Source organism: Neovison vison, chromosome X (assembly GCF_020171115.1).
Source record: "Neovison vison isolate M4711 chromosome X, ASM_NN_V1, whole genome shotgun sequence".
Taxonomy (NCBI): domain Eukaryota; kingdom Metazoa; phylum Chordata; class Mammalia; order Carnivora; family Mustelidae; genus Neogale; species Neogale vison.
Genome location: NC_058105.1, coordinates 126,735,047 through 126,762,891, shown reverse-complemented (window position 1 = coordinate 126,762,891; position 27,845 = coordinate 126,735,047). Strand labels below are relative to the sequence as shown.

General features: G+C 49.7%; 1 protein-coding gene across 3 annotated transcripts; it reads right to left on the bottom strand.

The window, feature by feature from the left end:
* Positions 1-138: 138 nt before the first annotated feature.
* PNPLA4 (patatin like phospholipase domain containing 4) lies at positions 139-27,845 on the bottom strand. 3 transcript variants are annotated; one of them, XM_044235575.1, is made up of 7 exons: positions 27,787-27,845; positions 26,438-26,622; positions 22,724-22,818; positions 22,421-22,556; positions 10,347-10,412; positions 1,170-1,322; positions 139-413 (listed from the first exon to the last, which is right to left on the bottom strand). In XM_044235575.1, the coding sequence occupies exons 1-7, from the start codon at positions 27,809-27,811 to the stop codon at positions 282-284; spliced, it is 792 nt and encodes a 263-aa protein (XP_044091510.1). In that variant the 5' UTR covers positions 27,812-27,845; the 3' UTR covers positions 139-281. The 3 variants fall into 3 exon arrangements, with proteins under 3 accessions (XP_044091510.1, XP_044091511.1, XP_044091512.1); XM_044235576.1 differs by lacking the exon at positions 27,787-27,845 and adding an exon at positions 27,693-27,769; XM_044235577.1 differs by lacking the exon at positions 10,347-10,412.

Sequence of the window (27,845 nt, the reverse complement as noted above, 5' to 3'; positions counted from 1 at the left end):
TCCAAAGGACCTGCCTCTCTCTGGAAAGGACTCCTCAGGACCCGCGTACGTCCTGCCTAATAAAATGCCTCTCATTTCCTTGCACAGAAGAAATAATCAGAAATACTACAAAAACTAGTAACAGAGAATCCCAATAGGTTTGTGTTTTTCTGTTTTGTTTTGTTTTTTTAATGATTTCATTAGAAACCTCCATCAACAACGATGCGGACAAAAATTAAAAAAAAAAAACACACACACACACGAGTATGAAGTCTTCTCTGCATTATAAACTCGTATGCATTCTATTCAAACCAATTTTCTTTGAGGAGAAACCTAATGGCGTCCTCAAAGCCAAGCTGATACAGGGATTCCATTTTCCTCTTGCTTGGCGGGAATAGGGCTTGGTTCAGCCTCACCAGGTTCGCCACGGACAGCTAGAAGAGAGCAGATTGAAGGTAGAAGGCAGCACAGGTTAACGGCACTGACGATTTCTTACTAGAGATCCCAATCGTGGCTTTAGAAAATCAGTTGGAGAAAATGGAACTTTAAAGGTCTAACTTCAGCCCTCGACGAGCTGCGGGTTTCTCAGCCTCGGCAGTGAGGACGTTTGGGGCCAGACACTTGGCTGTTGTGGGGGCTGCGTGCTGACTCGTAGCGCTCACCCCGACGTACCGGATGCCAGCAGCACCCCCGGAGGAGACAGCCGCCCACGTCCCCTACTGGTAACATCGCCTCCTGTCCACAACCACCGGGACTGGAGGGGAGGGAGCCCATATTTTACCCAAGTTATTCAGTGGAGCCCCAAAGCTTTGGTCCCGTATTTTGCCATACTTAACGATCATTTTTAAACAAATGCTCTGATTTAAAATTGCACTGAAAAAAAATAAAAAATTAAAAAAAATAAAATTGCACTGAAAACCTGCCGTATGTTCTCTGTCCTGAAGAAGAGAAGAAAGAGAGAACTTTCCCCAAACAGATAATACAGAGAGAAAGGCTTGTGCACTCACAGTGCGTAGGTTCCCCAGGCCCATGGGCATGGGTGACGTGACCTGTGTTGTCGACTAGTAAGAAACCCTATGGCCGAGAAGATGCCATTGGCATAGAAAATTATCAATGAGTTTCCAATGTTTCGGAAGCGCGTGGCAGTTTTTAGGCGATTATCTGCAAATGTAGTGGTGTCTCGGGCTCACCGTGACGTCCTGATTGGCGAGATTCACGTAGAGGTCCAGCTGTCCTTTGTCCTGTGGGGAGATGTCCGGGCGCCCGCTGAAGGGTGAGATGGTCACCGTCCGGCCCACGGGAAGGATGGGCAGGCTGTCCGTGAGGCCTCCGTCCACCCACGTCTGTGGAAACAAAGACCCCGGGTCAGCGCACGCCAACGTCACGGCTTCTACGAAGAGGAGCACAGACTTTCCAACAGGGAAATTTCCTTCTCATGGAATCCGTGCCCTGGAAATGCTCTTAAATTACCACCAATCATCACGCATCAGATGGCTGATTTCTGTACAAGTCCTTGCACACATTGCATTTACCTATATAATGAGAACCTCACAGAATCGGGAAGCCTCTCCAGCTGCTTATTTATTTTTTAAAGCATTTTATTTATTCATGAGAGACAGAGAAAAAGATGGAAGCAGAGGGTGAGGCCGACTCCCCAGGGACCAGGGTGCCCGATGTGGGACGTGATCCCAGGATCCAGGGATCAGGACCTGAGCCGAAGGCAGACACTTTACGACTGAGCCCCCCAGGCACCCCCTCTCTAGTTGTTTAAAAGCTTTAACTGGATTATTGTCCATAAGAAGTACCTAAATGTTTATAACAGTGCATAACACAAGAAGCCATGGAATAAGCTTGGGGTGCATCATTAAGTCAAAGTGGAAAGCCACCTTCACAGCTGGTACTGCGTAGACTATCCACCATCACAGGACATTCTGGGTTTATTACAGGCAGTAGAAACTGGCATTTCCTGTCGCAAACTTAAAAGTAAGCTGAGCAACCAGAAATGCTTCTATTTCTAAAGTGGCACCTGTCTTCAAGACATGAGGTTTCAAAGCCAGAAAGAATGGGAAGTACGACATTTAGAACAAAACGAAACGAAACAACAAAAAACGCTATTGAACTCCGAAGAGGTTCTGTCTTTTCAGACCCACATCCAAAGGGGACAGACGGATAGAGCGGGTAAGAAAAGCTTCTAGAAGCTCCTGGATAACTATGTTAGGAAAAAGGACAAAGAAACAGAAATCCTTATGCTACCCATTTCAAAGCAAGTGAATGGACAGCATTGACATCTTCGGGTCTAACAACAGACACGCAGACACACACAACAGAAGTACAAATTCTCCAGGTTGTATCTGTGATGGAAATAACCTTCAGTTGACAGGGAAAAAAACACAGTGTGATAATGGTTAAGAAGCCCTCACCAAAGAATCTTGAGTGGAGGATTCTGCTACGCTGTTTCCCCTGAACATTTGGAATGTGACGTAGGAAAACCCCAGCTGTTCTGTTCAGCACAGAGGCAGTGTGAGGAGAGAAAAACGAGTTAATACAAAATGCCCTGAACTTGGTTAAGACATACATTTGTTTTATTTTAAGGTATCTCTGTGTGTGTGTGTGTGTGTGTGTGTGTGTGTGTGTTTTACTCCTTTTTATTGGTAAAGCTAGTGAATGATCAGTCCCTGTACAGGTCACAATGGCTTTGCCCAGCCACTAACTACCCCCGCTGTTGAAAATTTGAGGGGCGTGCATTTTGGTGTCGGAGAAAACAGAAGTAGAGTGGATGATCATACACCAACCTGCGTAACTTGCATATTGTCGTTCTTTCTAAAAGAACATAACAGACATCACCATGTAATCACATTCTATGTCTCATATAGACACATTCGCGCGCGTGTGTGTGTGTTCAACACACCCGTGTTCCCATGTGTTTGTGTCTACATATGCTTAAAAACACAGATCAAAATAAGGGAGATTTGCAGTGAGGAGTCCCCCAAATTCTGCTTCCGTGCCTCCTGGTCCCAGAGTCCCCGTTTGTTTTTCTGATTGCTTTGGGCATGGATACGGATTGCTGGCATATGTTCATTGCTAGAGAGGGGGAGGGAAAAAAAAAACAAAACCTTCCAAAATCATCGTTCATATTCTCAATAGACTATATCACCAATGATCGAAACGTCTGGGTAGTTTTCATCAAGCTAAATTAGAAATATGAACGGTGTGTCATATGAGCTCATCTGATGCGCTCAACTTAAGGGAAGGCAGGCTCTTCAGGGTGCAGAATGCTCTCATTTACCACAGGGCTAATGACTGCTGTCTCCAGCAACTGAAAATTAGTGCTCCGAATTTTCCTCACTCTCGTTAGCGGATTCTGATTGGATAAATGGTGGTGGAAAACATATAGCGCACCCAATGTGTTGATTAGATTTGCAGTATTTCCAGCTCTGCCAGAACTGTCCTCTGTACCAGCTCAGGTTCTCCAAGAGCTCTGGACTGGGTTCCTGATTTACACTCTCAGGAGCTGTATTGCTCCCCAAACCACGCATTCCTACAGGCATGCGGATTCTAGGAACATCTCTAGAAACAATGCTTACGGCAGGAAACGTTCCTCACCCCCAAATTAAAAGTAATTAAAAGTGGGGCTCTTCTATATCTAGCGTCCTCTGGTTTACAAGCCTGTCCTTGAATTCGTGGGCGGTTTGCCACAGGTTTCTGCAAGTCCCCTCGTCCTTCCCCCCCTTGTGGGCAGCATTCTATAAGGTGGTAACTACCGCCATGAGCGTCTGTGATTCCGGAATCATCTTTGGGGAGAGAAGCAAACTGTGCTGGTGCTTCCCGTGATGGCTTGGTCCCACTTCTAAAGGCAAATTGGGTAACTGTCCCACCCACACAGGGCAGGTTATGACGTGGCAGGACGTGCCCAAGTTTGCCTGACACATGGATGTGCTCGGGAACAGATGAGGAACGTACCCCGAAATTCATAAACTCACACAATTCTTGGTCCATAACTAAAGGGGAAAAGCTAAGGAAGGCATCTCTCTTCTAAAGGCCTGTGAATTCATTCTGCAAGGACCTCAGCACATCTGATGTGGACACGAATGAGATACGGATGTTCGTGAGCAAGACGAGATTCAGGGCTGAACTGTCTTCAGGGGTTTTGTTCAGAAAGCAAGTGACTGCAGAATTCTTCGTCAGGAGAAGGAACGCGATGCCGAAAGCTAGAATTCCTGTAAGTGCCGTGGCACAGGGCCTCGCGGTTTAGGAAACCACCCCCCCTGTATGACTTGGTTTATCTTCGAGAATGCCGGCAGATGGGTAGGTCATGCTCGTATCCTCAGTTTTCCCGTCTTACAGGAGAGGAGACGGAGGCTTGCAGGGTCCGTCACGCTAGGTTGCAGGTTGGCAAACTGCGGCCCACCACCTGCTTTTGTAAATAAAGTTTTATTGGCATACAGACGTGCCCTGTAGTTTACGTTTTGCTGTTGCTGCTTTCCCACGGCAACAGCAAAGCTGAGCACCCAGGTCAGCAGAGCCTGCCCGCCCCACCGTGCCGCGAGTATCTCCTAGGCGGCGCCTTCCGGAAATTCTGTGCCCCGCCGTCCTGCGGAGTAGGCACGCGGGAGGTGTGCGGCTGGGCCCCTCACTTGCACGCTTCCGTCTCGCACACGATAAAACAGCCACGGAGATCAGAACCGTTTCCTGCGGGGGCAGGGGGCGTGGCCGGGGCAGCAACGAAGTCATGACAAGTTACTCTGCATTGGCAGGCCTGTCTGATCTTGTGTGACACAGAGGAAGAATCCTTATGTCCAACAGAACATGCTCGGTCCTTGAGTCTCAGAACGGAGGCCGGGAGGAGACACAGAAATACAGGGAGAGGCCCGGTCTCCACAACATAGGTCAGAATCTCCCATCTGAAGTGAAGATGAAACACGAGGGGGAAGGAGAGATCGACCAACTTTCCTCAAGAAAAGGGAGACGGCTGAAAATAAATAAGAAATTTCCGAAGAGGCTGAACAACCCTGCTACTATTGTACTAAAGATTATTGGTACATTGTGTTAATTTTGGAACTTCTCATTTTTTATTTAAAAAAAGGTGATATTCAATTTTGAGAAAACATGGAGTGTTACATCAAAAATATTCCCTGGAAGACTAATAATGTGTTTTTTCAAAAGGACCATGCAAAAAATTTCAGAATGTTGCTGAAAAATAAGGTCTTGTCTTTCAGATGAACTGGGAATTGATGCGCGGATTTCCATCCCGCCTGGTAGCTGGTGACCAAGCCTTTGAGGGGACTATGCCACCTACCCGTGTGAAATGTCTAAATCATAAAGAAGTAGAAGCCTAAGGTCTATAGTAACGATTTTATAGAAATACACAGTGACGTAGACTAGTCCACAGCTCTCCTTCCCACAAATATGTCAATAATGAAAGAGTTAATAATCCGTAACCCATGAAAAATGCTCAATAGACCAGAAGAAGTCAATGTTAAATTTTCTTCATATAAGTCAAAATATTCCCTGAATTCTATTTCAGACAACAAACAAACAACAAAAACCCCCAGAATTCTGAAGCTTTTCTTGAGATGTGCATCTGTCAGCTCTAGGGATGCTCTCATTCTGTTACTCTGACATTTTAGTCACTTGCCAGTCACAGAGGCATCTCTTAGAAACAAAACAACTTGCTAGTCCAGAGCTCCTCTTGAAAATGCTCATTTGTGTTCCAAACTGATGGCGAGAACCTGTGAAGACGTGGCCTGAGAGTATGCCTGTCCGGAGGCCAGACATACGGATAGAAACGTCATTAGTGAAAAACACAAGGCTGACCTTCAGTGTGTTTGCATTCCCATTCATGTATTCAGCTGTAAATGACTCCCTACCATAAATAAGGTTTTGAAAATGCTCTTAAAAGATGAAGCCAGGAAAAGCTACAAGAACTTTTTTTTTTCTTTTTACAATTTTGTTTATTTATTTGAGACAGAGAGAGCGCATGCTCAAACTGGGAGAGTGGCAGGCAGAGCGAGAATCAGACTCCCTGCAGAGTAGGGACCCTGAGCTGGGGCTCCATCCCAGGACGCTGGGATCATGGCCTGAGCCAAAGACAGATGCTTAACCCACTGAGCCACCCGAGCGTTCCTATGAGGAGTTATTTTTTTAAAAATTAGGTTAAAGGAAATAGAGCTCATTCCACTTCAAACAGCTGGTAGACAGGTTCGGAAGGAAATAGACTGTTTGTCAAGTGAATCCTCAGTGTTACAAAAGTATGGCACTTTTAAGTGATTAATAATTGATTTTTAAAATATAAACATTCGGTCCACAAATATATATTAATGAAATCCACTATGTTCAATACGTAGTTTCTACCAGATGTAGAACAAGGAGGTCTGTGTGTTGCTTGGGGCCGGCAGGAGCAGAGTCTGCATGTGGCCCTTCTTGGTCTCTGCACACGGGCACTGCTCTGTGTCCCAAGCCTCGACGGCCCCAGTGCAAGTCGTCCGTTCCCTTTGCCCTCACTGTGGGCACAACCTCCCTTGCTTCCGAGAAACCACCACAGCAAACACCCCAGTCAAGACCCGAGTTCCACGAAAACTTTAAAATCTGGAACTCGAGAGATGTTTTCAGCATGATGGAAATTTTTCTGTAGTTTAAATCCTAGGAAAAGCTCACACCCACAGCAGGACACTGTGTTTAAAGCACACGTCCCATTTCCCTGAAAATGGAACAGTTCTGGAAAATAACTTGGCCTAGAAACCCTCTAACACTGTGGGAGGCTGTCAGGCTGATGGAGAGTCCAAGATGAGCACAGAGCGAGCCTGCCCTGTTGTTTGGGGTCTGCGTCAATGGACAAGGTCTCTTAGGGCGCCGTCCGTCCTTGGCTACATGCCTTCTCCTCTGGGTGGACACCAGTAAACCACCAAAGAAAACCGAACGCTGTCAGAAGGCATCAAAATTAAGTAGTTATCATGTGTCTACTATGCACAGATGCGGGTCATCAGCAAGACCTTGTCCTCCTGCCCAAGGTCAGGGGCCTCGGCGCTGGTCTCCATCCTTCTCCCGGCCTAGAGGCTGCATCCCCCGCTGCAGAGCTGCGGCTGGGCTTCCACAGCCATGTCCAAGCACTCAGTCACGTAAGGGGAAACGCAGCTGAGAACTGCTGACCGTTTTAACCACTGCTAGTCGTCGGGTCACAGACCGAAGAAGCAGGAACGGGGATGGAGGGAGATAAGCCGAGGGAGAGGAAGGGGCACACTACGCCAACTAGGGCAAGAGGCACGGACGGCAGAGACACAGTGGTTGGGGATCCTCCTGGGAAGGCCGCCCCCTTAGTAGCTAGGTGGCCTCAGGGAACTAACCGAACATCTCTGCATCTGCATATCCTCATCTTTAGATACGAGGGAGTAATCGCTTCTGTTGCCGCTGACAGCAACCAGTCACAGCACAAGTTTTATTTCCTTTTCTGGGAAAAAGAAAATGTGCGGTGGTGTGCTCCAGGTGGCCTCCCCAAATCATTTAGGGTCTTTCTAGCTCACTCTGTGGCCATTTCCAGGCGGTGATTTCTCCGACCTCATGATCCACAACAGCTGCGATGGTTCCAGTCATCACATCAAGGTTCCAGGCAGCAGGAAGTAAACAAAGGTAGGTCCCTCTGTAATTGAGCTTATCTGTCTGGCCAGCCCTTAGATGTGTAGCCACAGCTGGTGACAAGGGAAGCCAGGAAATTAAGCACACACCTCCAGCTCCAGCAAACAGCTCTGACTCCGTTGTAAGGAAGGACAGAAAAGTTGATGGTGCAAAAAAATAGAAGCCTGTCCCACCTGCACCTGCTTCGTGATACTCTTACCAGTACTTCAACAGGAAAGTGTTTAGCATCGCCTCAGGGACAATGTCTGGGACTCGGCCGTGCCGTCACCTGGACTCCATCCTCCCTTTCTGAAGTTCCCACCTCCTTATCGGCACATGCTGTATGGACATCCTCCCTGGCCAGTCACCAGCTCTGAGTCCTTGATCACACTGGCCGCTCTCCTGATTGGCCTCCCGCACCCCCCTTTCATGATGCATAATCTCTAAAACACCTTACCATGGTTGCCCAGGGAGTCATTTCTGTCATTGTTATTATAAATTGCAGCTCTGAAGTAAAACGACGACATTTCAGATCATTATAAAATTAACGTTCCTAAGATAGAGTTGATTTTGATGGTATCTGTGTTCAAAATTTACAGCTACAAGTAAATATGAATTTTTACTCTTATAGCAAGAAAGAAAAGGCTAACTTACTTTAAGTCAACTAATTATGTAATGTCCAATACCTTCCAGACAAAATTTTAGATGACAACGTAGCCCACGCTCCTTGGGAACTGGATCTCCTGCTTTCATGTGCTGAAGTTTAAATCATTTTATGTTGCTCTTAAAAAAATGTGTATTTTGTTTCTAACCAGTCACAGAGAGAGCTTGAGCCTTCCGTACGTGCCGTACGTATTCCGCTAATCAACAGAGTTCGAGTCAGAATAACGGTCACACTTAGCCTCTGCCTCTTAGTACCTCCACGGCCTTCCCAGTTACTTAACCTCTCTGTCCCTGGCTCTCCTCCCCCGTCCCTTTAGACAGCCATCCTGGGGCAGAGCAACTGGAGCCCACACTGAACGGGGAGCAAAGGACTGGAAAGCCCAGGAGAGCTCCAAGAAAGAAAATCATGAGAGCTCGCGAGATCAGAACCCACACAGGTTCCGAGTCACGCAAGGTGGGAGACTCGTACAAGGGCTGCCTTCCGCGCGGACCGTGCTGGGCCCTCAGAGTGCGTGCGTGAACGTTCGAATGAGTGAATGACGGATAGCAAACGCTTTTCATGTACCCACTAGAGATTAAATACATATGACGTACATCATGAAACCAAGACAACGGGTGGCCTTTATTCTCCCACAAGTATGTGCCTGATCTTGGGTGTTAAATTGGTAAGTGTATTTGAGGGCACCCGGGGGGTCTCGGTGGGTTAAGCCTCTGCCTTCAGCTCAGGTCATGATCTCAGGGTCCTGGGACGGAGCCCCGCATCGGGCTCTCTGCTCAGCGGGGAGCCTGCTTCCTCCTCTTTCTTCCCTTGCTCACGCAGGCTCTCTCTTTCTCAAAAATAAATAAAATCTTAGGAAAGATACCGTATTTGATTCTACAATATGTGTCGTTGGTATGTGTTAAATGGATGCTGTATTTGATTAGAAATACAGATCTCTGTTATGTGCTAAGTCGATAGTGCATTTGATTATAAAAGAATTATAAAATAAATAATTATCAATTATAAAATAATTATAAATTATTTCTGGTATGTGTCAAAGAGATGGTGTATGTGACCATAAACACTTAACCCTTAAAAGTGTTAAAATGATACTGTGTTTGATTACAAACATGCATCTCTGGCACATGGTAAGCAGATAGTGTATTTCATTGTAAGGGGATAGTGTATTTCATTATAAAATGTGTATCTCTGGCATGTGTTACATGATAGCGTGTCTGATTATAGGGGTGGGTCCCTGTGCAGGAGCCAGGCAGGTAGGATGGTAAAGGAGCTGCTAAAATACCTTCCCTTGAGGTGTCTCGGGGCTTAGTCAGGGTGTGGCTGCCTTGGGCTTGGGTCCTGATCCCAGCGACCTGGGGCAGAGCCCGCATCACATCCGGCCCCTGCTCTGCTTCTCCCTCTGGCCCCCTCCCCGACTCCTGTTTATGTGCTCTCTCGCTCTCTCCTTCTGTCCTTCTCTCTCAAATAAATAACTGAAATCTTTTTTAAACAATGAAAAGAAAGCCCCTCCCCATAGTGCTGACCAGGAGCAGATGGCAAGGGGTGAGCTCTGGGTGCTCACCTCTCCCCTCCCCTCCCCAGACCCGCTCCTGCCGTCAGGGGCAGCCCCCTGCAGCGCAGACCCTCTGACAGGCGCCTGGGTAATTGCCGGGCCTGAAATGGGAGGGGGTTGCTCCCCAGTGTGGGGCTCCTGTGTGGCAGACCTAGGGGACAGGGCTCCAGCTTTGGTGGGGCGGGGGAGGTATGTGGGGTCCTGATGCCTTTTCCCACCTGACAGGGCACTTCTGCTAACAGAAGGAGCGCTGAATGGGACTTAATGTTTTTTAAGTCTTTCAGTCTTTTTTTTAAAACAAGGAATGAAGTTTTTAATCAAATGAAAAAAGAAGCTCCGTGATCATTCTGAATCTCGACATCCTGACTCTAAGGTCCCAAGGCCCCTGAACTTGATTTTTTTCTGTTGCAAACAAAAGTATTATGAAAAAAAATCATATAAGCTGATCTGGAACTACCAGAATCATGATAAAATCGGATCCCCTGAAGGAAACCTGTGACTACCGGAGTCACGGGTAATTCACCGGTTACCAGAGACCGTTACCTGCCCTCTGTACTCCACGGGTTTCAGTCCTGCGTAAAGGGGCACGAAGCTGCTGGCCAACAGCACCTGCGTGAACAAAATGAAGAAACAGCTCATAAACATGGGCATTCGCGTGCATCCAACCGATTGGATATATTGACTCTAAAATGTGGCATTTAAAAAAACATAACATCGTACTGGAAGACATGACGTGAGTTCCGTGTATCTCCAGGGCACACGGGACACTGAACTGGAGGACAGCACGGTCCGTATCTGAGTCGACCTTGGAGGGACACGTACAGTTCAATGTCCTGCGGCTCCGCGGGCTTCCCGTGAGGAAGATCGGGATTTGGATTACAGACAACGGAGTCCCTCCCGCAGTAAACTCTGGGTAAGGCTCCGTTCTTGCGTATGTCCTCATGAGCGAGTCACAGCGCGTGAGCACAGACTAAAAACCATTCTAACATCGCACCCGTGTGGTCCTGGCTGGCTCAGTCCGTACAGCCTGACTGTCTTGGGCTCATGAGTTTGGGGCCCACACTAGTAGCAGAGTTTACTTAAAAAAAAAAAACCAAGAAAGTCAGGGGCACTCGTATTTTTCCCAGGAGCGGACCGCTCTGGTTTTCACAGCAGAGAGCAGCCTGCGGTGTGGGGGTGTTCTAATTTGTCACAGGATGTTGTTAAGGGGAGCGAGGCATCTCGTGGGCTAGCCACACGGTCTGGAGACGTAATGAGGCAGTGGCAGGTACGGACCCAATTATCTTTTATCTTCCTTTGGGAAAGTCAAAAAAGGTTGCCCTTTAAAATATTACCATTGCTTCCAACGGAAGAAGCTGGGCATTGGGAACCTTGGACATGTACGTGTTTTATTTTCCAGTATAGTTTCCAGATCCGTACTATTCAGTTTGGAAAGACAAAGCAGTAGACACTGAACATTTAAGCTATAACCTTCCAGCTAGTAAGGATTTCAGGAGGTTTGGGGGCGGGGCATATAATATTCAGAAACGGGTTTTGGCCCCCAAACTGATGTGTAAATCAAGTATGCAGAATTGTTGAGAACTCAAAGGCCATTTCCCCCAAAGAAACGGTATTGCAGATATGTTTTCTGAGGGTAACTCCCAAAGGTCAATTTATTCTGAACTGTGAGTAAACAGGAGATCTGGTCACCCGCAACATGTCCTTTCTATGGGAAATGTCCTCTGCATTGTCATCTGCCACAGCTGAAACCCACTCGGGCCTCCATCCTGTCCTGCAAGCTGGCCCAGGATTCCCTAGCTATGCAGCGGCTCCTGCTGGCTCCTCGCCACCCAAAGCTACCGAAGGGAAAGGCTGTGTGTTTCCTGCACGGTCAGTCAGCCCTTCCCAGGGCTAATCCTCGACAGATGGCCGTTGTCATCTCCCCTCCCCCTCTGGTGCTTCCCCGCCAGTCTGACCCGCAGGAGAAATGAGGATTCTCCCATGTGGCTGGGGGCACGTCAAGGACAGACAGAGAGGGTCTCCCAGCTCCAGCCTCCTGCCAGGGGGCCCAGAAGCATGTAGGGCATCGGATTGGTGTGGTCACAAATTCACTGGTATCCTAGCACAACGCAAGGACTCCAGCGGGAATGGGGGGAGGGAAGGACACGGGTCACGCACCTCCGTGGTCCCAGGCTACTGCTGGGTGCCGGAAGAGCTACCCAGTTAGTGCAGAAAGAAAAGCCAGGTATCAAGGACTGTGAGATGTGGAACGCAAGGCATCAAACCAAAGCACAAGGGCAACCTTGCGTGAGGTGGGCGCACGGTCTACAGGGAAGAGGGAGTGTAGACAGGAGGGTGAGGCATTCCTCTCGGCACGAGTGCCCAGCGTGCAAAGCAGCAAAGCAGCAGTGGGCGCGCGGTCTGCATTGGCGGGACAGTGCCTCCCAAGCCCGCGGGGGACCACAGGACAGAGGCCAACCTCCTGAGTCCCAAAGCATCAGCAATTGGGGGCTTTTCAGAGAAAGGCAGTTCAGCGTGCGGGCCCTGTGTTCGCCCTGATTAAATCTGGCTCTGCCAGCCATCGGCTACTCCTTTCAAAAAACAATTACAGACCCTAGGTATGTTTTGCGGGCACACTGTGGCCACTTAATGACGTTATTTGGCAAAACGCCCCATCGCACTGTGGCAATAACGGACACCGTTTGTGGATCGCGCGCGTATTGGGAAATTGCACTACTTGACGCTCTTTAAAGAACCGAAGGCGCTCTGTAAGCATAGCGATTTATTTCATTATGCTGCATAATTATATCTGCCCTAAAAAAAAAAAAAATCACTACCATTAGAATCAGAATCATGTGTATTTTATCCCCCCTGTGTCAGAGTATAATGTGAAGTTCAGAAGTTAATGCTTGGAACACTTTTGCGGTGTTGGGTTGAAAAATACTATTCAATTACTTTCCTACAGATAAGAACAGTTCGCGTCCTCCTCGCTGATAGGAAGAGCTCACCCAATGGGAAAATGCCTGCCGTTCCTCTAAATCAATGTATTTACTCTGCCATCCCTCACTTTCCTTTATATATGCTGCTGGTTTTGGGGTCAAACTACATTTGGTGGGAAAATTAGCTTCCACAGTTAAGAACAAAGTGGCTTTTCTTATTCGTGTGCGGGCCGCTTCCGGCCATTTTATGGCAAGCAAAGAGGATTTTCTAAGGAAAGAGACAAGTGCTCATATTCTTAGGCGGGAGGCGTACACGTGTCCTTCTGCCGTGTCTTATCGCATTGTTTTTCCAGGGAGAGTTTTCTCCGTCTCAGGCCCTGGAGAGCAGAGGTTCTTAGCAAAGGGAGGGAGTGTCTTCATTTAGTGATGTCTGGAGACAGTACTGGATGTCACAATTGTGTGTGTGTGTGTGTGTGTGTGTGTGTGTGTTGGGAGGGTGGTAGGTACTACTGGCGTCTAGTGGGGAGAGTCCGCAGATCCTTCTACACATGCTGTAGTGCACGGGACACCCACCACAGAGAAGCCGAGAACCCCAATATCAGGGGTGCCATAGCTAACAACCCTGAGGCAGAAACCGGAGTCTTGCCATTCATGTCCCGTCCCAGAGCCCAGCGCCTTAAGCGATGCATGGATTTGCTTTGTCTCCTTCTTACTAAATACACAATGATGAAGATAAGTCAGTCACTTCCTGCAGCAACTGTGTCAACGTGGCCAAGTGCGTCTGCAATCCGCGTTCTGACGGGCTCTTTTCATTTCACGTTTTATAGAAAAGGGGTGTTTAGAAAATTATGTGACCTGGCTTCCTCAGAGAATAAATTCCCCACAAGTTCCATTTATGCCTGAAGTTTGCGGTGGAGTTTAATGAGGATCTGGCTGTTTATTCAGAACCTGCTGGCGTAGTTGAAATGCAAAGACGGATTCACATTTATCTTCCCCGGTCTTCTCAAGAAAAGGACCATCTTAAATTCAGGCCTTCCTTCACCTTCAGAAGGCTCGCTGGGAGAAGATCTTGCTATCAGAGCATTCTCGCTATGTGCGCAGAAATGTAGAACGTCCTAGCAACGGAGACAGAGTTGTTCTTCTTAAGGGGGACACGGTGGAAAAGCCTTTCCGGGAATACAGATCAGTGAGCTTTCACTTGGGTGAAAAGACCAGCTCAGACCACTCATGTCCATCAGCTTGAAACCTGAAGAACTCGGTGACTGATCCTAATTCAGACAAGTGGCCGGCACCAGCACTCCACGGCATGGATAATTTCAACATCATTTCTGCTCAGCTGTGCAAGTGACTTACGAGTTTCTTATAAACAAAGGATTTACCTCCCTAATCACACTTGGCTGAAGGCTAATATTAAAATGTGCTTGGATTTCCTGATCGCATCTTTCCTTGTGAAGACAAATAGCGCAGACATCAGGGGAGAATGTGTAAAGGGGCTCGCAAGGAAAGGACTTGACACAGACCCATGGCACACAGGAATAGAGTCAGAAGAGCCAGGGTCCCTGAGCTGGTAGGTACTCAAAGGACCTGAGGAAGCACTTCCATGGACGTGATCTCCGCCTCAGACCGTGGGATAGGTTGCACAGCGTGGATTCCAACTTACAAAGAAACCAAGGGATGGAGAATTTGTGCCATCGATCCCCAAGAGACCAAGGGATGGAGAAGTTTTGGCAACGATCCCCAAGACATCAAGGGATGGAGAAGCTGTGCCAATGATCCCCAAGAGACCAAGGGATGGAGAAGTTCTGGCAACAATGCCCAAGAGACCAAGGGATGGAGAAGTTCTGGCAATGATCCCCAAGACATCAAGGGACGGAGAAGCTGTGCCAATGATCCCCAAGAGACCAAGGGATGGAGAAGTTCTGGCAACAATGCCCAAGAGACCAAGGGATGGAGAAGTTCTGGCAATGATCCCCAAGACATCAAGGGACGGAGAAGCTGTGCCAATGATCCCCAAGAGACCAAGGGATGGAGAAGTTCTGGCAACAATGCCCAAAAGACCAAGGGATGGAGAAGTTCTGGCAACGATCCCCAAGACATCAAGGGATGGAGAAGCTGTGCCAACAATCCCCAAGAGACCAAGGGATGGAGAAGTTCTGGCAACAATGCCCAAGACATCAAGGGACGGAGAAGCTGTGCCAACGATCCCCAAGAGACCAAGGGATGGAGAAGTTCTGGCAACGATCCCCAAGACATCAAGGGACAGAGAAGCTGTGCCAATGATCCCCAAGAGACCAAGGGATGGAGAAGTTCTGGCAACGATCCCCAAGACATCAAGGGACAGAGAAGCTGTGCCAACGATCCCCAAGAGACCAAGGGATGGAGAAGTTCTGGCAACAATGCCCAAGAGACCAAGGGATGGAGAAGTTCTGGCAATGATCCCCAAGACATCAAGGGACGGAGAAGCTGTGCCAATGATCCCCAAGAGACCAAGGGATGGAGAAGTTCTGGCAACAATGCCCAAAAGACCAAGGGATGGAGAAGTTCTGGCAACGATCCCCAAGACATCAAGGGATGGAGAAGCTGTGCCAACAATCCCCAAGAGACCAAGGGATGGAGAAGTTCTGGCAACAATGCCCAAGACATCAAGGGACGGAGAAGCTGTGCCAACGATCCCCAAGAGACCAAGGGATGGAGAAGTTCTGGCAACGATCCCCAAGACATCAAGGGACAGAGAAGCTGTGCCAATGATCCCCAAGAGACCAAGGGATGGAGAAGTTCTGGCAACGATCCCCAAGACATCAAGGGACAGAGAAGCTGTGCCAACGATCCCCAAGAGACCAAGGGATGGAGAAGTTCTGGCAACAATGCCCAAGAGACCAAGGGACGAAGACGTTGTACCAATGATCCCAGTCACACTCCACCCAACACAAGGGCTAAGCTCTTCCATCACCAAAGCACCATTGCCTTTGCAAAATGGGGTCTCAATTTGGTACTCCTCTGTCGAAAACAACTGACCCACAGCCATAAATGATCAGCGGACTTCATCCTCCAAGGGGACGCTATTTTCATCCGCCCCTCAACTCACTCCCCTCCCCTGAAAAAAGTGCAGCAACCAAAATGAGTCTCTCGGGTTGAGGAGAACAAAAAGTGAGGCATTCGCAGGAGGGGGGGCCTCTTGGGGCTCCGGTCTAAGTGTACAAAGGGATCCTACGGGGGGGGCGGTCATCTCCTCCTTGTGTGGTAGCACAGATCACATGTGTCTCCCTTTCTTGGCTCAGTCACTGCAGGGGAGCAGGGGCGGAGTTGACAGAAGTAAATTCTGGACACAATAGTTTGTGAAGACCACATGCCTGCCTTGTAGTGGGAGAGAATGGGGCGGAAACACTACCACTACCAGCCCTGACGGTCTCAGTCTTATCCAGGCTGCTCTAACAAAATACTATAAACTGCGGGACTTAGAAACAACATCACAGTTCAGGGGACGGTAGAGCCCAAGAACCCGGCCCCAGCAGGTCTGGTGTCTGGTGAGAGCCCACTTCCCATCTTCTCACTGTGTCCTCTTGTGACCAAAGGGGCCAGAATGCTCTCTGGGATCTCTTTATAAGGTAAGGACGCTCTTCCCATTCATGAGCATTCTGTCCTCGTAATCTAGTCACCTCCCAAAGGCCCCACCTGCTAATACCACCTCGTGGGGGTTAGGTTCAACCCACACTTTGGTGATAGAAACATTCAAAACATAGCATTCCACTCCTGGCTCCCCCGAATTCATGTCCTCCTTTTGTGCAAAATCCATTCAATCCCTCCCAACAGCCCCCCAAAAAGTCTTCATTTGTTCTAGCAGCAACTCAAAGTTTAAAGTTCCAAGTCTCCCTGAAATGTCACCTCAGTCAACCCCGGCGAGCCCCGAGGTACCCTCCATGCGGAGGCAATCTGCTGTCCTGCTGTGAGCCTGTGAGATCCCGGTGTTCTGTGCTTCTAAAATAAGCCGTGAGGAGGCACAGGATACACCTTCCCCTTCCAAAAGGGAGAATCAGGGAAGCAGAAGGAGGTGACGCGTTCAGAACAGGTCTGAAGTGCAAGGGGGAAAATGCCCTTTGACCTTAAGCCTGGACGATAATCCTCCTTGGTGTGCTGTGGGACCCTGCAGGCCCATGGCGGCGGGTCCTGCCCCAGACGCTCTGCTGGGCGGGGGAGGCGCCCCACCTCTGAGTGTCCTGCCAGAAGCTCCCCGGAGCTTTCCTCGTGTCTGGGGTCTCCACTCCCATGGCTCCGAACGGAGGAGGGTTGTCCAGTGAGTGGAGGGCGTGTGTCTATAGTTGTCCTTGTTCTCGGGGCTTCTCCGCAGAGGGGCGGCCCTGAGGATGTCTGCACTGGCTCATGGGTCATACTTCCATCGTCTGGGACAGTCGCTGTGGCTTCTCCCTGGGTGGCCGTGGGCCGCCTCCTCATCACGTGGCCGTGGGCCGCCCCTTCCAGCTCCGTTTTGAAGACACAGTCCCTGCTCAGGAAGGACAGGCTGAGAACGGGCCAAGTCTTTCAGCTCGACCTTGCTTTTGATAAGAGATTCCACCTCGAAGGCCTTTCTCGCTTCTTGCATTTCACACAAGCGGGCAAGAGATGCCAGGCAGCATCTTCAACACTGGGCTTAGAGTGCAGCCTCGTCCAAGACCCATTTTTATCTCTCGCAGGTTCCATCTTCCAGAAAACACTGGAAGCCTTCACGGATCCCCCACAGGAGGGAGCGCCTTTAGTCCAGCGTCCAGGACCACCTCCTTGTTTCTGTCGGAGACCTCATGACCCCCCGTCCTACCGCCGTTCTGCTCATGGGCCCTTCGTGAGAACCTGAGAAGACGAGGCTGTCTCTGCAGCTCACGCCTCTCTTGTGCAAGTCCTCTGCACACGCGCCTCTCCAGGTCCCCTCACGGTGTCGTGGGCTCTTTCCAGCACGCGCCTCTCCCAGCCTCTGTCCGCTGCCCACTTCACAGCGCCCCCGCGTCTCGGTACCACTTTTCTGGCTTCGTCCCTCTGGGATGCTGCTGCAAGACACAGACGCGTGGCTTCCAAACAACAGGGACTGATTCTTCATGCTGCTAGAGGCTAGGACGCCCAAGGTCACGGTGCCAGCATATTCCATGCCTGCGGACAGCCTGCTTCTCTCCATGTCCTCCCAAGGCAGAAAGATCTTTGGACCGCATCATTGGTCAACACAAGTTCTAAGAGAATATTCAGCTATCGTTGCAGATATCCGAGGAAAGACTGACCTTTTATGCAGATATAAGCGAAGTTGATACAATTTAAGTGGGAGTCCTCACACGAGAGCACATTTATAAAAGAAAGCCAGGGCGCCTGGGTGGCTCAGTGGGTTAAGCCGCTGCCTTCGGCTCGGTCATGATCTCAGGGTCCTGGGATCGAGGCCCGCATAGGGCTCTCTGCTCAGCGGGGAGCCTGCTTCCTCCTCTCTGCCTGCCTCTCTGCCTGCTTGTGATCTCTCTCTGTCAAATAAATAAATAAAATCTTAAAAAAAAAAAAAGAGGGGCGCCTGGGTGGCTCAGTGGGTTAAGCCGCTGCCTTCGGCTCAGGTCATGATCTCAGGGTCCTGGGATCGAGTCCCGAATCGGGCTCTCTGCTCAGCAGGGAGCCCACTTCCTCCTCTCTCTCTCTCTGCCTGCCTCTCTGCCTACTTGTAATCTCTCTCTGTCAAATAAATAAATAAAATCTTTAAAAAAAAAGAAAGCCAGTGGTCAAGGGATGCAAAATCCTATGCCAAAAGGTAGTAAAACTAGGTAATGATCCATTTCCCAAGATATTGCACAGGTAGGTCAGCACACTAGCCATGAGCACAGAGGATAAAGAAGGGGCAGGAGAACTCCTTGGGCAAGAAAGGCTGACTCCCGCTCCGCAGAGAGCCGGCTGGCACACGTGACATGTCATGACCGGCTCACACCGGCGTGCGGATCAGTCACGTGTGTGGCTTAGTACCTGACCTGTTTACTATTTGCTGAATACGGGCTGTGACCAACAGCCAGAGACGCGCTTCTGCTTGCTTTATTCCTTGTTCTCCCTGGTAGCACAGGTTGAGTTATTACGTCCATTTCACAGCTGGGCAAACTGCGGCTTGAACATCATTCGCGCTGGAGGGCACTGTCAGGAAGTGACAGACCTAGATGCCATACTGAGAGACGCACATGAAACACGCAGTAGTGCGGGAGACCACACACACGCGCACACATGCACACACAAAGGACTGGACACATGTACACATACATACATGCACACGCACGCTTTAGCAAATAGAGACACCCTGTTTGGAATTAAATGTGGCAGTCACCGGGTGCGTAATAAAGAGCCCAGCGTTAAGAAAAAAATAAAGACACTAGTTAGAAAGGGAATAAACAAGTTAATGATAAAATGGGAATAAAATGCAACTTGCTGGTTGAAATCCCTAGTACTCAGTACTCCCGGACTCCTTCACCAGTGGCCAATGGACACCTGACATCCTCTATCCCTGCTTTTCATCTTAGTCTCTCGGCCTGTGTCGGCGTTTGTCTCTCTCACCTCCAGAATTTCCGAACGCTGGGAAGGAAATCCAAGGCTGTGTGCTGAGGGCCAGGTGTGCAAAGCTGCCAGGAGACCCAAGTGTGCACCGCGGTGCTGCTTCCCCCGCTTGGCTCCGGGGGCCTCCCGTCTTCCCAGGAGGGAGGGAGCGGAAGGGCCGGCAGGCGGCTTGCTCCTGTCCCTCCCCACTGCCCGAGGCGGTCAGAAGGGCCAGCCTGCCGCGTGGCTCCTGACTGGGCCATCCGCCACTGGCCTCCTCGTTGCCCAGAGCACAAAAGCTCATGATGTCCCCACTACAAGGGAGCTTGCTCTCTTTCCTCTCTATGCCTTCCCCCCTCAGTCCCCACCCGGTCTTACTGTGGAACTAACTGCTTCTTAGTATTCCAGGGATGGGTTTCCGACATTTCTAACCACTGCCTGCCGTCAAGGATCCGTCCATCCTTCCAATTTCTAGTTCTGAAAAAGGTTAGTGCATTCTTGCTCAATGTTTAAAATGCTTCTTGTATAACCTAGGATAAATGTTAATTATTCAATTATTCTCCTTACAAGATATTACACATTTGTGTCAACTGTTTCTCTTCCGTTCAGTGAACTCAAGTAATTACACCAATTCTCTGAATAGTTATTACCCAAAACAAAGGAAATTGAAAAAAAAAATCATGTTTACTTACTGCAGTAGTTTGCTATTGCTGCTGTAACAAATTACTACAAACTTAGAGGCTCAAAATAACAAACACAAATCTCTTACTACATAGTCTAGAGATCAGAATGTCTTGGGCAGCTGCAACCCAGGTATCGGCAGGCCTGCATTCCCTCTGGGAGGCTGTAGGGGACAGTGCTTCCTGCTGGGGCATTTAAGTCCCCTTTGCTTTGCTGGCCGTCAGAGGGGACGGCCCACAGCGTCCACTACCTCTGTGCTCTCCCAGCCTTAGAGCTGGGAACTGCAAACGTGCATGGCATCCAGGGACGGTCTCCATTTCCAAGGACTTACGGATTTATTTGGACCCACCCAGATAATCCAGGGTCATCTCACCATTTCAGGATCTTTACCTCGATCATGTCTACAACATGCTTTTTGCTGTGGGAGGTGGCATGTCCACGGGTGCCGGAGATTACGGAGTGGACATCTCTGGAGGCCACGATTCAGTCAAGCACATTGTCCTATGAAAGGAAGTGAGAGGAGGCTAGTATATCCAGCACGGGATGTCATCAAGCAGAACGCTGGACAGCTGGTCGGTGGTCGCAGCCGGGCCACTGACCAGCTCAGTCATTTTGTAAAGATCACTCAACACGTAGGATCCGGATGCTTCCTTCTTTTTCTTTCTTCTGTTTTTTTAAGTAGGTTGCACCTCCATAGTGGATCTCAGTGTGGGGCCTGAACTCACAGCCATGATCAAGAGTTGGATGCTGCAGGCTCCTGGATGGCTGCGTTGGTTAAGGGACTGCCTTCGGCTCAAGTCATGGTCTCAGGGTCCTGCGATCGAGCCCCGCATCGGGCTCCCTGCTCAGTGGGGAGACTGCTTCTCCCTGTCTCTGCTCATGCTCTCTGCTGTCTCTCTCAGATTAAAAAAATAAAATCTTAAAAAAAAAAAAAAGAGTTGGACGCTCTATCCACCAAGCCACCCAGGCACCCCTTCGTTTGTTCCCAGGGAGGCCATTGTCACAGATGCCGGCTCTACCTACCCATTCCCATTGTCAGGCTCGGGGACTGTCACAGTGGACAAACAGAGCAACCGCTGCCCGCGGGGAGCTTACGCTAGCATGAGGAAAGACTGGCGATAAACACCGAGGAAGTAAGTCAGTAAACGACACAGCACATGAACGGTGACGGTAAGTCAGGAGGGTTACGGGAACGCCAGTGGCTCTGCTACGGTCGAGAGAGAAGCCAAGGACGGACGCCAGGAGCAGGTAACAACCGCACGGAACGCATCCTGCTTTCCGACACGGTGACTGCAGCCCTGCCCGGCGCAGCGACAGCTCCCCGTGCCTGTGCTGACCCCGGCAGGTGGTGACAACCCAGGCGTGCACTGAGCCGCTCCTCCCTGTACAGCTTGCACATCTGCACCGGATTCCAGCAAAATGTCTTTCTTCTGAGATGGAGAGACTGTTCATTTGTAAGTGCAAGAGCGGCGTAGTCAGCACGCCGAGTAAAAATATTCTAATCTGTGAAGTCACAAAGTAATTTTACTCGTCAGTTCAGCATTTCATTAGGTATTTCAGGTTATGGCATTCACACGATGGAACTCCAACAGTTAGACCCGACAGTAAAAATCAATGCGTTTATCATGTAATTCGGGCAGAAGTTTCCCCACTTACCCTCAATTCATCGCCCACCGCTGTGTCCAAACACGCATTCTTCACATGGTGTGAAGCCGGCCGTGACTCCCACCAAAGGGAAAACAGAGGAAAACCGGCCCGGCTTTTGTAAGAAAAGCGCACTCTTTCCAATTTACAAATACTTGATGTATTACCTTAGCAAGCATGCTGTTATTTGCAACTCTAGCCAAAGTATTTCCCAGAGATGATAAATTCGCAACCCAGCAACTTTCCAGTGTGTCTGGGTACAAGAAGCATGAAAACAGAATGGGAAGATGAAACGGAACGTCAGATGGGGACGTCAGGAGACCCAGGGTCCAGAATGCCTCCCCACAGCCAGTCCGTATGACCCTGGTCATACCGTCACGTAAAATCTCTCCACCCGTATCCTCTCTTTAAAAGAAGAAAGCAGTAAAAGGGCAGGAGTCACAGCTGCCCTCCCTGATGTTCAGACGGCCTGCGCAGGACTGAGTGAGACCTTAAAGGAACAAGTCTTCCGGGAACGGGGAGATATCAGCGACGTTATGCAAGGCACTGAGTACCACGGTGCTCCCCAGCCGCATGGGCGACCTGCCTCCCAGGGGCTCGTGGGCCAACGGCAATCATGGGGAAAGCACGGACTCGGTACAGGAGGTCTCTGGGGCCTCTGAGGTGGCCTCTGAGGGACGCCGGTTAAGCCACTCACCACCCACATCACTGATGGAGCCCTCATCGTGTCACAGGCATGATAGGAAACCTTGGTTCTAAAGAACACGGTGATGTCCATGGCCTGGGGGAAGGAATTAAGTCCTTGCTGAATCCCTCAGCCGTGAGATGCGGCTGTGTTACCTTAATGAGGTCCTCCCTGGAGGGAAAGCTGGACACCAGGTAATTTTCTCTGGTTTTGCTGTTGGTGATGGATACGTGCAGGCGGCCGTGGGCCAGCTCATGAGCGTTGGGAGGGAGAATCCGCTCCATTCCGCTTCTAAAGGAGAAAAAGTGGCCTGCGTTACTCACCTTGAATTATTGAACGCCTTGTAAATATTTTAGAAGGGAGAACACTGCCCCGAGCGTGCCACAGTTTACACAGAGTGTCCTCCGCCGTCTGTCCGCATGCGCTTTGAGGGGAGTGGTCTATATTCATGTATGTACCTCAGTCGGGCCATGAAATCGTAGCCGGGTGTCACTGCCCCAAAAGACTGCCTTCGGATTTCTTCGGCAAAGTCATAGGTAAATTCATTACATTCCTGAGAAAGAAAACAAATAGGTGAACCTATGATTTGTAGAGAAAGAGAAAATTCCTTCTTTTTCCAGAATTCTCTGGCCATTCCCCCCAAGGCACCTGGACCCCACATCTTATAAACCCAACTCTCTGCCTTCGGTGCCCCTTTCCTTCACAGCTGCGTGAGTCCCCACCCAACCCGTGCTCACCCCACTATGCTTAGTCCCCCGGCAAGCTATGCGGCTCCCAAATCCAGTTTTTTTCCCCCCTTTCTTTTTAACCATCTCTAAGGGCTTTGCCCACATCTGGGAAATTCTTGACGGCTCAGTTCTGATTCTCATTTAGCACGTCTTCAGCACAACTGACCCCCTCTCCCATCGCAATTCTGTGACCTCTGACACAGTCTGATTGCAGCAGTTCTGATTACTAAGGACCATGGCGATGACCAAGAGAGGAGTCATGATGATGATCGGTCTTGGGTACTGGGAGCCTCCCAGTGGTGAGGAGGGTGGGCGCGTACTGTGCTGGAACTCCCTGATGCAGATTCTGGAAGCTCATACTCTCGTAACCCTGGGAGGTGGATATAATACCCCACTTGACGAGTCGGAAGACAAAGGTCTGCGAAGATTAAACATCTTTCCCAATAGCTCATCAAAACTCGTCCAGAGTCAGGGTCTGAATCCAGGTCTCTCTCTCCTTTATGAACTCACGCACAACACAACCTGTACTGGGCCCTTGGCACTGGGACTCGGGTGCAATGAAGTCCCAAGAGGTCCTGCCCCCATGAGACTGAGGACTGCCTCGGTGTGTAGATCCCAGAACACCACCAGAGCGCTGTGGAAGTACAATAAGCCGAATCAAGCCCCCCTCCCCCAACGATGGCTACATTCTAGTCTCTGGATTCTGTGACGGTTTCCTTACAGGACCAAAGGGATGTTGCAGAAGTGAGTAAGTTAAAAGATTTTGAGACGGGGAGGTTATTCTGGCTTATCCAGGCGAGTCCGGGGTCATCGCAAAGATCCCTGTAAGTGAAAGAGGGGCCGCTCGAGTGTCTCAGCCAGGGACGGAGACTGGAAGATGCTGCGCTTCAGGCTTAAAGACGGAAGGAAGGGCCACGAGCGTAGGCATGCAGGCTGCCGGCAGAAACTGTAAAGGGCAAGGAAACATTCTCCTCCGGAGCCCCCAGAGGGAGCACTGCCTGGCTGAGAATTTGGTTTTAGCCCAGGGAGACCCTTCCAGAACTATGACCTCCAGAAATCTAAGACGATAATTGTGTGTTGTTTTAAGCCACGGAGTTTGTGGTCATTTAGTGTAAAGAGCAAGAGAGATACTACACAGTGGGCGTCAGCCAAGGCTTCCCTCCAGGGAGACAGCGAGGGTAAGACCTAACATGTGAGGAGGAGCAGGACGGGAGATGGGGGCAGAAGAGGAAGACTGGCAGGGGCAGCTGGGAGCACAAGCCAGCAAGGGCCACTGGCCTGAAAGTCATCATCAGCGAGCCACTGGAGAACCAAGTCGCAGGGGCTCCCGGGAGGCAGCCCAAGAAGTCTGGATCCCGTCCTAAGTCCAAACAGAGCCGTGTGGGTGGCAGGGGAGGGGAGGGGGAGTAAGACAGCCAGATTTGTGTTTGTGAGGTGGTGGTTTCTGGTCCTGAGTGGACACAGGGCTGCTGTCGGGAAGCTGCCCCCAAGATGTGTGCTCCTTCTCCCAGGCCAGACTGCCCACTTAATGTACTTTCTTGTATTAATTTTACTTACACACACACACACACACACACACACACTCTCCCCTGACCACACTGGAACCTGATTAAGCAATGGACTTACTCATCTTTGTGCTCTCCACTGTATATCTCACACCGTGCCTTGCAAATTATGGGCTGAGAAAAGGCCTGTAGCACTTAGCTGTTCCATACGGATGTCTAAATTTGCCTGCCACCTAAAATACATCCGGCATCAGGTGCTCCTCTTAATTATACATGCATAAACTCAGAACTAGATTAATTACTCACGTATTTGTCACAACACCGCAAAGCTCGAGGAACCATCCCCAAGAGCTGAGCTAACACGGATGTGAGTAAGTAGAAAACAGTTTGCTAAAAAACTCAAAGCAATGGTGTATTTCAGATGCTAACAACAAAAGAAATAAAATAACCTTAAGTCAATGGGTTGATAATTTATTTTGACAAAGGAGAAATGAGGATCATGCAGGTAAAGACGCAGAATCATTTCATACCGTCCAGTGTGAGCACCCCGTACGTCCTGCTCCTTTACGCACCCAAGAGCCCACCCAATCTCACCCACACAGCTAGACAGTACAGCACGGTCTCGGATTCACTAAAAAAAGATACAAGAACAGGTAATCTGGCTTGAATATGAAGTCTCAGATCCAAAGGAACCATCTGTGTCTGAACACCACAGATTTTCAGTTAAGTGGCTATATTGTGGCAGTATTTCTGAGTCACGTTACTTGTAAATCACACTTAATACAGTTCTAAATCTGAAGATTCAAAACCAAATCTGTTTAATTGCAAAGCTAAGGATCTGCCCCACGTCAAAGAAAGATGGCACTGAGAAGGAGAAAACAACCCCTTCGGTGTCCCTGGCCTCAAGAATTCTGGAAAGGAACTAGCTTGCAAATCCAGCTCCTATGGTCCTGCTAGCTTGGGGGTGGGGGGTGTGTGTGTTCACACCTTACGTCTATGTTCACTGCCTTCAGGTTCTCGTTCTGTGCGATCTGTACGGCACTGCATCCGTTCTCTGGTTTCCCAGAACGCAACCGTGCAGAGACAGGAAAAAAACCTAAATGGGTTCTCGTAGGACTGGCTTCAAATCCAGTGTTTCCTACGTAAGCAGCTCATCCTAGGTGATGAGAACAAGAGTCTGAATGTTTCAAGTTTTGTAGTTTTGACATTTTAAATGGGACTTAAATTTATGCTCGGGCACAAACGTGTTTGTTATTGAGTTGTTGTTCAAAGCCACTAGAGTGTGTAAGTCACGAGTGAATAGGATTTTCGGCACCTCTAGAAGAAGACAGTTCTCCCAGTCAGCAAATGCAGGATTGCTGTCTAGAAGCAGAAAGCATTTTTACAACATAGATGGCATTTAGTGGAATACCTAATGAAGGTTAATTTTCATTACTTCTGGATAGACTGCTTAGAATTCACAGGTTTTTAACCGGGAGAATGAAAAATAAAATCTCTACATTATTCTGATGAATAGAAATTCTTGGTCCACATTTTCCTTTAGACACCTGTTTGTAAATGGGAGGGAACAAAGCATTATCGGCCCTGTGTTCCGGGTCTTGAAAACAGGGCTGGTTGTTCTCATGATGAGATAGATAAAGGAGACATATCCTTTGCTTGAACGAAACAGAGAGCTGGGACCTTAAGACTAAATAGACACCCAAGGTGGGTGGGGGGGTGGGGAGGCATTTTATTTCCTTGTCTCATTTTGGAAATAATCTTTCCCAAATCCAAGAGACAGGTGCATAATGATTAATTTTTGAAAGAAAACTCTTAACCTTTTGTGTTAGCCAGGCAAAGGATTATTTCTCTGCAGCTCACTTGGTGGGGGTAGCCTTCATTTCGGTGTCCGGGTGTTAGTTTGCTGGTGAGGAAGGCAGCCTGGTTACAAGTTCATTACCTCGATTTTTTCTGGTGCGGTCAGCAGGACGGTAGCCACCAAGGATCCTGCAGAAGCCCCTGCAAAGGCCTTCACAGCCTTCAGGAGCTTCTGGCCGTGTCTACAAAGTGCAGATGCTGCCCCCAAGTGGTAAATGCCCAGGAACCCGCATGCTGCAAAGGACAAGTTGATGTGCTTCATTCTAGCTGCAAAAAATTAAAATTAAAATTAAAAATTAAAAATCCCCCAAACAAAAACAAACAAACAGAAAAGACTGTCAGTCGGTACAGTTTATTGCACATGCTGTGTTGTCTCATGCCTCATCCTTCCAAGATTTTGTTTTAATACAAATGTTCTGTGCTCAACACAGTACCGTCCGTGAAAATTTCATTCAATATCAACATGTTCGAGGAAACTTTTTTTTTTTAAAACCCTCTCATCTTGGCCCAATACAGCTGTATTAATTTTAAAAAAGGGCAGTGCCCTATGTCCTCATCACATAGACTGCAAATGTGCTATTTGATGCACCTGGCAAGAAACCAATCACTAGGTTACATGTGGCAAGGCCTCTGGTGTTTTTGTTGTTGTTGATGCGGTTTTTTGAACTTTTGGGGGGACGGCTACTCTTGGGAAGGTGGATTCGCTACACAGTAGCGAGTTGCAAACAAAGTAGCGAGTTGCAAACAAAGTAGCGAGTTGCAAACACGCGAGCTCGCGGCGAGTGCATCACCGCATCTCAGAAGCCCCTGCCTCCCTGGCCGCACGCTCGCGTTGCAGGCACCCATGTAGATAGTGAAGGACCCCCAAACCCCAACCCAAAGGAACACACAACAATGATGCCCCGGTTCTCGAGACAGAGGTCACGGCGGGCAAGGGCATTGGAAGGCCCCGAGGCAGGTTATTCGCGGCAGACGCCCACTCGTGATCAGTTAAACGATGCAAGTGTTTCCCCGGTGGCTCCGTGGGCCCGAGGGGCACAGGTGCACGCCATCGCGCAGCCGCAGAGCGGCTCACCTGTCCCCCCTCCTCCCCGGGGTCTCGTCCCCGCCCTCCTCCCCACCCCTCCCCCACGCCGGGGCGCTCAGGCCGGGCCTCGAGTCCAGGGGCCTAAGACGTTCGTTGGGCTGGGGAGTAGCCGAGCCCCGGTTTGGGTTTCGTTTGGGCAGAGTGGACTGGAGTGGGGGCGCTCAGCGTCCAGGCGACAGCACGCGCAGGCCCCGCATCACTCTGGGGGCCTGGGGACCTGGGGGGGGGCGGGGGTCGCCGCCGCACCAACCCGGGGGCTGCAGAACGGCTCCGGCCCGCCCACCTCCGGGAGAGACCTCTGCCGACCAGAGCCCGCCCCGCGCCCGCCCAGCGCTCCGCCCTACCAATGCATCTCTGGGGCACCTCCATGTTGAAAGGCCCCCCTAACCTGGAAGGCGGAGCC